The sequence below is a fragment of the Giraffa tippelskirchi genome, chromosome 13, assembly GCF_054371585.1.
Source record: "Giraffa tippelskirchi isolate mGirTip1 chromosome 13, T2T-mGirTip1v1.2.pri, whole genome shotgun sequence".
In the NCBI taxonomy this organism is placed as follows: Eukaryota; Metazoa; Chordata; class Mammalia; order Artiodactyla; family Giraffidae; genus Giraffa; species Giraffa tippelskirchi.
Window position 1 is genome coordinate 8,480,197 of NC_137287.1, and position 14,141 is coordinate 8,494,337.

The 14,141-nt window shown below is 36.6% G+C and overlaps 1 protein-coding gene across 2 annotated transcripts in view; it reads right to left on the bottom strand.

Moving 5' to 3' along the window:
• The window catches only part of BAZ1B (bromodomain adjacent to zinc finger domain 1B), a 54,893-nt gene that overhangs the window by 27,740 nt on the left and 13,012 nt on the right, over window positions 1-14,141 (bottom strand). The window contains exons 4-6 of one of the 2 annotated variants that reach the window (XM_081557877.1): window positions 11,603-11,804; window positions 8,250-8,371; window positions 5,859-6,056 (exon numbers count right to left, since the gene is read on the bottom strand). In XM_081557877.1, the coding sequence (XP_081414003.1) occupies window positions 5,859-6,056; window positions 8,250-8,371; window positions 11,603-11,804 (522 nt within the window). The remainder of the gene's footprint in view (window positions 1-5,858; window positions 6,057-8,249; window positions 8,372-11,602; window positions 11,805-14,141) is intronic. The other variant, XM_081557878.1, reaches the window with a different exon arrangement.

The following is a 14,141-nucleotide window of genomic DNA, read 5'->3' on the forward strand; positions in this document are numbered from 1 at the left end:
AAATTACCCTGGCAGGAATTAAAGATAAATACATGCTTTCCAAAAGTTAATCATACACTTCAGCTAGACTTAGAAAATCTTCAGAGAATAGACATAACAGACTGATGCTTTTTCTAATGTGCAGGATAACAGATTATCTCTAAAGTCATTCCAAAAATTTATCACTAAAAAGGAGATGAGTATGAGACTTCATTTTTTACCAGTTTTAATAGATATCTTGTAATAGGATCTATTATAATTGGGCCACTTTTTAATTTACTGATTACATTTCTATTTAAAAAGCCACTCAAGCATAAATTTAGCATAAATTTCTTCTACTTAGAAGCACTGTATTACGCAGAAATGATTATGCAAGAAAGCTGGGAGGATGGCTTAACCATGAGATGGTCCAGCAGCCCATTTTTATTTATAAGGTGTGTTTCTTTGCCAAGCCACACCATATATATATATATATATATGTTTTGTTTTGTTTTTTTCTTAAAAATGAAAGAAATTAACTCACCCAACCCCCTCCCAAAAGGCCGGCTCCCCGCGTGAGCAGTCCTTCAGTAACTGGATCATCTCAGCATAGGGCATGCTGGGCAGCCACAGCCAGTGGGAGCCGGCATGGCTGGGCTCAGGGGGAATCTGAAAAAGTATAAAACCACGTATGTGCTAAGGGTCTACCCTGTCCCCCACTCAGCAAAAGTAATCTACTAGAACAGTGCACAGAGAGGAAGAAAAGGATGGGCACCCGGATTAGCAGTATTACAGCTTTTCTGGCAAAGGCCCTTCTTAACTGATAAACAGGAAAAAATTATTTATGTCTCAGGAACACAAGAGGCTATACAATTCCACAATTGTGTCCACAATTCCACACTTGTTCCCTGTCACCTAGAACAAACCACCACCACAAATAAGGAAATCTAGTAAGATAAAAATGAATAAACATATTTATAGCAGCTCATTCAGATGCTAAATTTAACTTAATCGCAGTAAGAACCTTGAATTAGAAAACTTTGGCAATCTATATTCTGATTCTTATTTCACTCTTCTCATTTGCCCAAGGAACCCTGTTAGGAGTTTCAAGATAACATTCAGAGTGTTGTCTCGATCTCTAGATGCTTTTATCAGCAAATGCGTGAAATCTGTTACTATAAAATAGTTTTAAGTGCTCTGAAAATCACTTTATTTTTTAAAGTACTTCAGCTCTAGTCTCTAATTCATAACCAAACTTCACAAACCAAAATTTATTCAAAGAAAAATCTTAGGACTATAAACACTTACTTTAAATATCAGTTACTAGGAGAGATAAGAAATACTTTTTAAAACGTACAATAATTAAGTTTCACTAGTAATGAGACAAAATTACACCACGTGCCTTCTGATATGATTCACTGAGAAGAATACAACAATAATTCTGTGGTATTTCTAAGCATGAGGATATAAACTCAAATTGACGAGCATTATGCAAAATAATTGACTTGTATTCTTTAAAATGTCAAGGTTTTTAAAAGACAAAGGAAAATTGAGATTAGAGAAGACTACAGAGACGTAACAGATAAAGGTAACACATGATACTACATTAAATCCTACTTGGGCCAAGACAAAATTTGTTTGGCTAAAAGGATGTTACTGGGACAATTAGCAAAATCGGAGCTAAAGCTGTGGCTCACTTCTTCCCACACCGAAAGCACTCTCGCAGACAAAACGTGTTGGACTTTCTGTAGTCAGTGCCACAAGCGCCAGCCCACAGAGAGACATAGTTCAAGAAGCCCAAGGAGCCTCTCTATTCTCCAAGGAAAGAAGAGTTACGGCAGGAAGCAGGGTGGCTAGGTGGCCAGACTAAGCTGGTTTTCCAGAGAAAGGCTAAAACCACAAAGAAGATTTTGCAGAGGCTTGAATGCACTGAGCCCAACTGCAGAACTAAGAGAATGCTTGCTGTTAAGAGATACATGCATTTTGAGGGGGGAGGACGTAAGAAGAGAAAGATCCAAAGTGATTCAGTTCTAAGCTTATTTTGTTTTATTATGAAAATAAAATCTTGAGATTATGGTCACTTAAAAAAAAACTCTAGATCAGGTAACAGTATTGTTTTTATGCTAATTTCTTGATTTTGGCAATTGTACTACAGTTATTATAGAAATATCCTTGTCTTTCAGGAAACACAAATTCAAGTATTTTGCAAAATGGCATCCTATCTTATAACTTACTACCCATGGCTCAGAAAAAAATGTGTGTGAAGAGAAAAAAAATTAATGTGGTAAATAGTAACATTCGAGGAATCTACTTGACGAATACACAGAAATTCTTTGTAGTATATGTCAGTTTTTCTGCATGAAATTATTTCAAATAAAATGCTTTATAAATGTATTAAGAATCATATTAAACAAATCCAAATTATTTTAGGACTCCAAATGTCTTAAAAAGTATTATTTTCTTGTTGTTGTCTCTATCCAAATGCTTCCCTACTAGGATATACCAGTTCAAAATAAGAGTTCAAAACATTATGGACAGGGAATTTTCTAGCAGTCCACTGGTTAGGACTCTGTTGCCACCTCCGGGGGCGTGGATTCAATCCCTGATCATGGAACTAAGATCATGCATCCGGCATGCTGTGAGGCAAAAAAAAAAAACATTATAGACAGACTAACAAAACACTACAGTGGCAATGATTACAAGAGGGCAATGAGCTAAGATGGCTGATTTCGTCTTCGATGAAAGTTATTTTATTATCCAAGTGCCTTATAAATCATTCCTCCAAGTCATTAGGCCTACAAAATGTTTTCCCTAAACTCAATTGTCAGCTGCACTTTTCTCAACGAACAGAACTTCTTAAAGAAATGAATTCACTAGCCAGGTACATATTATACCTGTGCTAAACATCACAGGATATAAGATGAGTAAAACAGTTCTTAATCTCAAGTAATTTATGTTCTAAGGTTTACAAGACCACAAACACATGCCTATCACCATATCAGGCTCTGCTCAGATAACACTCAAAAATTCTACTTTTCTAAATAATTTTCCTCTCTCCCACTAAAGCTCTCCCCGCCAGTCCTTTCCTAACACTATTACTCACAACTTGCTTCCTCTCTCCAGACCTCATCTCTCTCTACAGCAGGTGTATTCAGCAGCCTCCCAAAACACTCAATTCAACTAAACCAAAAACAAAAGAATTTTTAACCTGTTGCTTTTGGTTCTGATTTTAATGTAGGTGTTACTGAAGCAAGCACAAACCCATTGCCTTTTGGACAGGCAGATCACAAGTGATCAACTTTAATTCTCCATGAATTATTTTAAATTTCCTTTAGATCATGAAAGAATCCAAAGCACTCTTTCATGGTCTACTTATCTGTGCCTTAAGTATATTCTGTCTTGGCTGTGATGCCAAAAAGTTTTTTAAGACAGCTGATTTTATAAAAAGGAAAAACAAACATATATAAACTCAAAAAAGAAAAATCAGTGAAATATCAAATAGTATTGGGGAATAAGAAATTACTCTTTAGGGATGCTAAATACATAATAAGATAAGTATATGCTCTTAATTTGTAGACCAGTTATCTTACATGACTCCCCATTTCTCTAAGTAGAATCACTGTCTTCTTATGGCAGTTTAGTCTAAACAAGCTTGTACTCCCTAGTCTCCATCTGAATTATAGTCAAATTTCATTAAGTTAACATTTTAAGCCCTCATTTGAACATTTCAGAATAGCCAATTTCTTCCGAAATTGCTTTTCAACAGATAAATTCCTGGAATTCTAAGTCTCTGGCTCCTACAATTAAGTGTGGATCAGTTTTTTTGTTCTAATAAAACCCAGAGACATTTTATCCATAAATAGTCTTTCTTTCATGTTATTCATATTATTTGAATCACTAATCTAAAATACATAAAAGACAACTGTAAAATTTTAAAAAAGGAAAATATTTAAGGACTCAAAAGATTCAAGAGTCTTAAAACTCACTTAGAGATGATTTTATATAGAAATCTTTATCTTTGCTTAATCATGCTGGTCTAGAATAAGAAAACATGGTAATGCTAAACCATGGTTGGAGGTCTTTTTCAAGGTTTGAAAATATATATATATTTCTCAATATACTTTTGCTAGCAATATCAACATAAGATAATTGACATAATTTAGTTGTATGACTCACTTGTAAGATATTCTCAGCTTTTCATAATTACAAGGAAGAGATAAAAAGAGAAATCCTGAATTCTGATTTAGTTTTAAGGAACCAGTAGCCCTCTCCTGATCACATTCTGGCCCAGAGGTCAAGATGAAATATCAATATGTAAATAAGTAAATTTATCAACAAAAGGAAATATAAATACTCTCAAAACCCACATTTAAAAAATATTATTGAAGAAACCCTGAGATGGAAAAGGCATTCAGAAATCCAAGGCCAATGTCTTAGCTTCTGTCATTTACTTTCTGCTGGTTCTAATTAGACTAGTCTCAGTTTCCTCATCTGAAAAGTAAGATTAATACATATATACCATATGACTTCATCAGAATATTATGAAAACCCAATGAGATAATTAAAGGGAAAAAAACAGAGGGGAATGTTAGATTTTCTACTAATTCTTTTCAAAGATGTCAGTATATATGATCTTATCTGACAATACAAATATCAGCTTTCACTTTTAGCAATCAATCTGCAAAATATTTTCAACACTATACCTCTTTCCGAGAAAGATCTGAGACAAAAAAGCACATGCATGTCATGTTTAATTATGCAACCACAGTAAAAATAAGTCAAATTAGAAGAGGAGATATTCAATGCAACCAACTCCATTACCATAACCTATAAGAAATAGATACATGTGAAAAAATTTTGAATTCATTATTTAAAATTAGAGTTTAAAATCTACTGTAAATCTAATCCTATTGGAGCTATCAGAGAAAATAAATTCATTTAATAGTGTTCTATCCTTCTGTACGTCAAGGCTGTATATTGTCACCCTGCTTATTTAACTTATATGCAGAGTACATCATGAGAAACGCTGGGCTGGAAGAAACACAAGCTGGAATCAAGATTGCCGGGAGAAATATCAATAACCTCAGATATGCAGGTGACACCACCCTTATGGCAGAAAGTGAAGAAGAACTAAAGAACCTCTTGATGAAGGTGAAAGAGGAGAGTGAAAAAGTTGGCTTAAAGCTCAACGTTCAGAAAACTAAGATCATGGCATCTGGTCCCATCACTTCATGGGAAATAGATGGGGAAACAGTGGAAACAGTGTCAGACTTTTTTTTTTTGGGCTCCAGAATCACTGCTGATGGTGATTGCAGCCATGAAATTAAAAGACACTCACTCCTTAGAAGGAAGGTTATGGCCAACCTAGATAGCATATTTAAAAGCAGAGACATTACTTTGCCAACAAAAGTCCGTCTAGTCAAGGCTATGGTTTTTCCAGTGGTTATGTATGGTTGTGAGAGTTGGACGGTGAAGAAAGCTGAGCGCTGAAGAATTGATGCTTTTGAACTGTGGTGTTGGAGAAGACTCTTGAGAGTCCCTTGGACTGCAAGGAGATCCAATCAATCCATCCTAAAAGAGATCAATCCTGGGTGTTCATTGGAAGGTCTGATGTTGAAGCTGAAACTCCAATACTTTGGCCACCTCATGCAAAGGGTTGACTCATTGGAAAAGACCCTAATGCTGGGTAGGATTGGGGGCGGGAGGAGAAGGGGACGACAGAGGATGAGATGGTTGGATGGCATCACCGACTCGATGGACATGGGTTTGGGTAGACTCCAGGAGTTGGTGATGGACAGAGAGGCCTGGAGTGCTGCAATTCATGGGGTCGCAAAGAGTCGGACACGACTGAGCGACTGAACTGAACTGAATCCTTCTGTCCAAAAATTAAGGTGCCTTACCTTGTATGGATCAAGCAGAAAGTCACTGAACTTGCTAGGCAGGGAATATTTCTTCACTAATTCATCTTCTACTACCCAAGGTGCATTTTCACCAGTACCAGCCCGTAACGCGTTGTGCCGTATAAAGTATCGAAGTATCTCCTTATTTGGTGGGCGTTCTGTACGAATCAAGCTGTCTGCTGGCACATTACTGATGATCTAGATTAACAAAGAAAAATAACTCACTACTGGGGTCAAAAGCAATCAACCAATGAGAACAAAGATCTATACTTTCTCCAGAGAACTCCTAATTCCACCTATACAATAGAGTTATCACCTTTTCCAGAGACAGAATGTTAATATATCTTGAGTCAATTTGTCAACATGTATCAAAGTCTAAAAAATGCATATATCCATTGTCCACAGTTACTCTTATTAAGAATTTAGAAATAAATAGAGAGTCATCATCAACTGCTTACAAAAGGTGGCGGGGGAGGGGGGAGGGCAGAAGGGAAAATACATAAAGGTATATCCATAAAGGACTCATTTTTCAAATTAAAATATCCACATAGACACTATGCAGACATGGGGGCAAATAGTTTCTAAATCAGGACAGAGTTATCAGAATCATCTAGGGTGCTATTACAACGCAGGTGCTTGGGCCTTATCCTAAAGCTACTGAATTCGTGGTGGTAAAGTCTGGAAATCTGTATTTTTAATAAACTCCCTTGGTGACTACCATACATACATACTTAACAACCTGAGAATACTGTTTTGGAAGAAAATTTAATGATACTCATACAGTAAATGAAAAAAGCAAGTTATAAAATATTATATACAGAATAATCCCACTTTTGAAAACCATTTAAAAGCTAACCACTCATTAACCACATCTATATTCACCAATTATCATCTCTAAGTATGGGATCAGAGATACCTTTTCTGTTATCTGTATTTTCTATTTTTCTATAAAACCACATTTTAATAGTAAACCATACTTACTACATGTGAACCAAACAAGTTACAATCATCAATAAGAAAACAAACGTTAATTAGGGAAGTAATTGAGACTTGCTAGCAATGTTTTAACAACCCACCTTGCTGAATGGGACATAAAACATTCAGTAAAATAAAATGTATTTAACACTCAATTTTAAAATATAAAGAAATCCTGATAATGCAATTAAGTCTTCAGATCACTAACTACAAAACAAATGATTCAAAATGAAATAAAACTTGTCAACACTCTGATGTGGGGAAAAGCAACAGCACTCTAAAAGAGGCTTTCTCAGGCCTTAGCTCTTTCTTCTATAAAACCGTTAAACAGGAAGACAAGTGTGCAGCTGCCTTCCACACCTAGCTGCCCCACAACTTCTTTCTAATGATAAGATTTCATACATACAGAAATACAAGTGCCCGAAAGCAACATGCCACGTTTCATGAAATCTAAGATGTTATTAATGAAAGACACATTACTTCATGTACCACAAAGAAAACAATTCTTGCCAACTGATATTAAGATACATCCTGATTCCAAAAGATACAAACGGCTATATATAAAATAGATAAACAAAGTCCTAAAGTATAGCACATGAAAATATATTATCTTTTAATCAACTACAATGAAAAAGAATAAAAAGACACATTACTTCATGCACCACAAAGAAAACAATTCTTGCCAACTGATATTAAGATACATCCTGATTCCAAAAGATACAAACGGCTATATATAAAATAGATAAACAAAGTCCTAAAGTATAGCACATGAAAATATATTATCTTTTAATCAACTACAATGAAAAAGAATATACATATATATGTATAACTGAATCACTCTGCTGTACATCAGAAACTAACACAACACTGTAAATCAACTATACTTCCATTAAAAAAAAAAGATACATCCTGATTCTGGGCATGTAAAAATACGGAAGTTGAACATCTCAGCATCAATAATACATAGTACTAAGTTACTTAAACAGTATTTACCATTTTAGATGATTAGCTCCACAGAGTCCTTGTAAAAGCACTGGTTAGAGTTAACTCAGTTTTTGAGCTTATTTTATTACAAAGAGCTCTTCTTTTAACTGGGAAGAGCTATTTCCTCAGGAAGTCCATAACCACTGGAAATAGATTATTATTTATTTTAGACAACTAACTTTGAAGCTCAAATGCAAATTACTGTTACACTCTAATAATTCCTGTTAGAAAGGAAAAAGCTTGTGCTCTCCTAGGAAAGAAAATTCAATTTAACTTAAAGTCATAATTACGAAGACCAGAAAACCACTCAGAATTTGTTGTAGAAACAAATTCATTCACACAGCATATCTTCTATAAGAAAACTAGCCCTTTGATCCTTTCTTAACCAATACTTACTATGTGTAAGAGGCTCAATATAAAGTGCCAACTAACCTTATCTTCATTCTGTAGCTTCACATCGTATTTGTGAGGCAGAAATTTTGGAGGAGCCCATTTCCTCTCTCCTTTTTTTAATGAAGTAGGAAGTTTTCGTGGAGATCTGCGTGCTCTGTCGTCTAGTCAAATCAACAGAAAATTAGTGAAAAAAAAATAATTCTTTTAATTCTGCTCATTTATTCACTAACAATAACCTTACTGAACACGTACTCTGCAACCAGGCATCGAGTGATGGGACCCAAAGATAAACTGTAAAGCCTTTACCTCAAGTAGCTAAAGTCTATGGGAGGAGTCAATAATAATTACAATACAATGAGGAAAACAGAGGGTTGGTATAGAAAATTACTAAAGGGAGAAAAATACTCAAAAAGAGAGAAGTACGAATTTAGTCTGGAAGATAGGCAGGGAAGGCTGAAAGAATATGACCTGTTCAGAGACTGCAAATAATGAGATACGGGTGAATATGATCTACATTATAATTTTTTTAAAATAAATCAGATTACAGGACTTCCCTGGTGGTCCAGTGGTTAAGACTCCAGAGGGCACACTGCAGAGGGCACAGGTTCAATCCCTGGTCAGGAAGCTAAGATCCCACATGCCGCCTAGTATGGCCAAAAACAAAGAAGTTAGACTAAAGAGGTAAGTAGAGGCTTATAAATTGTAATGAACCTTGCACAACACTTAAATAGATTGGAATTTGCTTTACAGGCACTAGGGAAACAGAGGAATTTTGATCCAACTAACCAGATGTACATTTTGGAAAGAGAACTAACGTGAAAAATCAAGAAAAGGAAAAAACACTTTCAGCAGTCAGAATATGAATAAAATGGGAAGGTGAGACTGAAGAAAGGACATCAGAAGATATAATCGTAAACATCTGAGTTTATGTATCGGGAATGGTGAAGCGAACAGCTGAGACGACAGACCTGGTAACCAACTAGATGAGGGAGATGCTAAAGGCTGCCCAGTGTTCTGCCTTAGATACCAAGTAGGTGTGTTGAAAAATGAAAAGAAGGCAGAACAAAATCATATGAAAACAAACAAAATCTAAAGGAACAGCAGTGGGGAAAGGAAGCAAAAAAAGAAAAGTAGTTGGAGAAAAAGGAGACCCTGATATTAAATAAACTAAAAAGGAGAGTCACCAGCAGTGTTAAATATACAAGTAAATAAAACACACTAAAAAGAAAGCAGTGGATTTGGCAATTAGGGGTCACCTAAAACCTTACTAGGAACAGTTTCAGGAGTAAAGAAGCACAAGTTAACAGCATAAGGAATAAACCGATGGTCAAAAAGTGGAGACAACATTCTCAAGAATTTTGGCTTGAATGAGTTAAGTCAGAAAGAGAACAACAGGATAAAGACAAGTATGTTTTGCTTTTGGAAAATGGGACTTCATTTATAAGCTGAGAATAACCATTCAAGAGAGGGTTAAAAACACTGAAGTGCAGAATAATAAAGTTAACCCAATCCTGAGAAAGCAGGAAGGAATGGAATTCAGAGCAGGTATTGTGACCAAGAGGAAGGACAGTTCTTTTCTGATAGAGGAACACAGAATTTCGTAACAGTGAGGTTAAGAATACAAAGCTGAAAAGTTCCTGCCTAATACATTTTACCCCCATAAAGTAGAAGGAAGAAAACATTTTGAATACTGGAATTTGTCTATCATATTTCTATGGAAATGCTAATCAGTTTCCCCCAGAAAACATTCCGAGTATATTGTAACATTCTTTAGCCAGCCTACTTCGGCCACCTGATGCGAAGACCTGACTCATTTGAAAAGACCCTGATGCTGGGAAAGATTGAAGGCAGGAGGAGAAGGGGACGACAGAAGATGAGATGGTTGGATGGCATCACCGACTCAATGGACATGAGTTTGAGTAAACTCTGGGAGTTGGCAATGGACAGGGAGGCCTGGTGTGCTGCAGTCCATGGAATTGCAAAGAGTCAGACACGACTGAGCAACTGAACTGAACTGAGCCCACCTACCATTCTTTCCACAGACTAGCAATAACATTATATCCCAAAACTGAAACCTAAACTAAGGCATATAACATCCTAAAAAAGAAGCCAGTCTAAAACTAGGGGTTCCTAAGTACACAATGCTTAAGGAATAAAACTAACAGCTGTAACACATTACTGGGATTCCGATGATCTGACTCTATGATCTTTTATTTTTGGCCTAGCTTGGAGGGATCTCAGTTCCCCCGAACAGGGATCAAACCAGTGCCTCCTGCGGTGAAGCACAGAGGCCTAACCATTGGACCACCAGGGAAGTCCCTTCCAATGATCTGATTCTAGTAGTGTTAGAAGACATATCATCAGTCAACACTTAACCAAAACACTTATCAACCTCAAGTCTTGGGTATGTAAGTAAAACTTCAGTATCAAAAAGAAGGAAAAGAGAAACTGAAAAACATTGATATTAGCAGTCACAATACAGAATGAAAAAACTGAAGCATCAACAAGTGAGGTGGACGCATTACCACAGTCTCAGAAGTTTCCTTGGGACAAGAAAAGGACATCCCTTTAAAACCATCTGCACACACCCAAAGCATAAGGAGACACAAAACAGAATGGAAGACACACAGCACAACACTCTAATGAAATGTTCTAATTCAAACTTTGTAACAGTTACATAATGAGGTAAAATTTGATCCTCTGATAGTCAAGAGGAGGAAGCTCAATATATTCAAACCCTGTGAGTACTCATATCTTCAGAGATAGAAGAAATCTAACCCAGTTAATTTCCTAATTGACACAGATTTTTTGGAAAAGGGGGAGGGGGAGGGAGGCCTCAGAGGATAAATAATTTTCCCAATGTGTAATGTCTCAGTTCAACTTTCAAAACATTATGTTAGGTTTCCAGGTCCCTAAAAATTACTTTTAGACATCATAGTGCTTCAGAATTCTGGCAGTTCCCATCTGAGAAGGATAACAGACAAAAGGAAGTACCTCAAAAGCATCACACTGGCTTGCAATGTGAAGAGAAACAGGGATTAGAATTTATTCCTCCTACTCAGATCATCCCCCTTCCACGCATATACACATAATTCCAACTTAAAGAGAAAAAGAAGGCAAACCTTCTTTCTCATCTTGAGTACCTTGGTATGTGCACACAGATTTCTAAGCAACTAGAGGAAATGACTTCCCAATGCCTTAATTGTGTAAGGAGATTTAAATCTTGAGTCACAGTATAGGTATGTTTTCCAAAGCATAAACAAACAAAAGCACGTCTATCTAACAACAAAACTCAATTACAAACTGAGTTGCTACAGAACTCAACAAGATGTGTGCATAATAAAATAAACAAAGTTGCACAGCTCAATAAGGAAAGACGGTATCCTACATACTAATGCTCTCTCTCCTTCCTTCCTCTTCCTTCCCAGGTGCCTCCTTCTTCTGATGATCCTGAGCAATTTGGCTAGAATTCTCTTTGTCGCTTGAGGGAGAGTCACAGGAGCCATCAGATTTCTTCTCAGTGGCCTCTTCATCTACTTTCTCCAAAGGATGAATCTTAACAATCCTCACTTTGAGCATTTTTTCCTTCCCAACCTATAAGAAAGGAGAGAGAGTCAAAGATAATAATTAAGAACTAGAAACCTAAAGGTAACATTGATAAGCATTCCACATAATCTGACCAAAAAAGTTCACGAAAACTCTAAAAGAGCCAAGTACAGTGATTTTTTTTCCAACTTTATTTCCCAGACCTCTAGCATGAAATAGGACATCTTAAAAAAATAAAATGATCACCATCCAGTTCATAATTCATGTACCAACGTATTAAGGCCAAAGGGTAACTACTATACAAACCTGATACATGTAAATAAAGTTCAAGAATTTCCATTGTCTACAAAATCAATTATATATGGATATCCAATTATTCCAGAACCATTTATTGAAGACTATCTTTTCTTCACTTTAATTACCTTTCCACCTCTATCAAAAATCAGCAGAGACTAATATGTGTGCGTGCATGTGCGTGCAAATGTGTCTATTTCTGGATGCTATTCTGTTCCACTGATGTATCTGCCTGTGTTTATACCAAATTATGCTGCTGCTGCTGCTAAGTCGCTTTAGTCGTGTCCGACTCTGTGCGACCCCATAGACGGCAGCCCACCAGGCTCCACTGTCCCTGGGATTCTCCAGGCAAGAATACTGGAGTGGGTTGCCATTTCCTTCTCCAATGCATGAAAGTGAAAAGTGAAAGTGAAGTTGCTCAGTCGTGTCTGACTCTTAGCGACCCCATGGACTGCAGCCTACCCGGCTCCTCCATCCATGGGATTTTCCAGGCAAGAGTACTGGAGTGGGTTGCCATTGCCTTCTCCAAATTATACCATCTTACTATTTTAAAGTAAGGCTCAAAATCAGAGAGGATTAGGATTCTACTTTTGCTGTTCTTTTTCAAAGTTGTTCTGGCTAGATTCTATGCATTAAAATCATTTCGAAATTTTTTATCCAATCTGACAATCTCTACCTTTTAATTGAAGTTTTAAAACATTTATCTCTGGAGAAGGAAATGGCAACCCACTCCAGTATTCCTGCCTGGAAAATCCCATGGATGGTGGAGCCTGGTGGTCTACAGCCCACTGGGTTGCAAAGAGTTGGACACGACTGATCAACTTTCACCTTAGAACATTTATATTACATATAATTATAGATATGGTTAGATATTTTCTATTTGGTTTCATCAAAACTAAAAATGTCTGCTCTTCTAAAGACACTGTTAAGAGAATAAAAATACAAGTCCTAGATTGGAACAAAAAAAAGCATATATATAGCAAAGGATTTGTATCCAGAAAATATAAATAAGTCTCACAACTTAAAAACAAGAAAATAATCCAATTTAAATTAAATTTAAATTTTAAGATGGAGGAAGATTTGAACAGACATTTCACCAAAGGAAACACAAATAAAAGGATAGCAACAAGCAGAAAAGGTGCTCAACATTATCAGTTATTAAAAGAGAAAATACTCAAGAACAAAAACCCTAGTCAAAGGGCATACTGTATTCAATAATGCCAAAGCAGTTACCGAAATAGTTAGCAATGGATGAGCCGCTCCACAGTCTTGTCAAAACTTGGCATTATTTTAACTTTTCTTTATTCACTAATGAGATGTGTATAAAATGACCTCACTGTGGTTTTCACTTGATTTTCTAGGTTACTGATGAATAGAAACATCTCTTCATACGTTTACAGACACACCTCTCTCCCTCTCCTGGAACTCCTCTTCCACCTTGCAGTATTTTCCTTTCATCACTCCACGTCCATCTCCAGTCTTCTCTACCTTGCTCTGTGCTTAAACAGGCTGACCTTAATGAACTACATCAAAGGGCTCCTTTCTCCCTGGGTTCTGAGTTCAACCCATGGGGAGCACAAGCCGAAAATCACAGGGCAAAGAAGGGTGACACGCATTCCCCTGACCGCCAGCCTCAGCAGCTGGTCACTTCTCTCTACACCAAAGCGCTTTTCTACAATGACACTATTCTCTCCTAGTTCCAGTAACCTTCCCTTCCCTCATTTACTTCGAGTTTAGAAGCAGTAAAGCCTCTCCACTATTGATTGCCATGAGGTACTTAACCTTTCCTTGTCAGTTTTCCTTGACCTAGATCAGACTGTGATCTGAAGTTTCTTTTTCAAACTCAATTCAATTACACCATTTGAATATACCATCTGTTTCCTGCCAGGACACAGAATGATATAAAGTGTGTGATTAAAACCCAATGATGATTCCACAGACATTACAAATATAAAAAGTAGCTAGGAGATACAGGGAGTTAAAGTAAATTGAGTAAAGAATAAGGACTTTGGAACCAGACAACGACTTACTGGCTACTGCTGGGTTAACCTAAGCCATTTCCCTTCTCCTTTTCTCCCTCCTTCTTTTGAG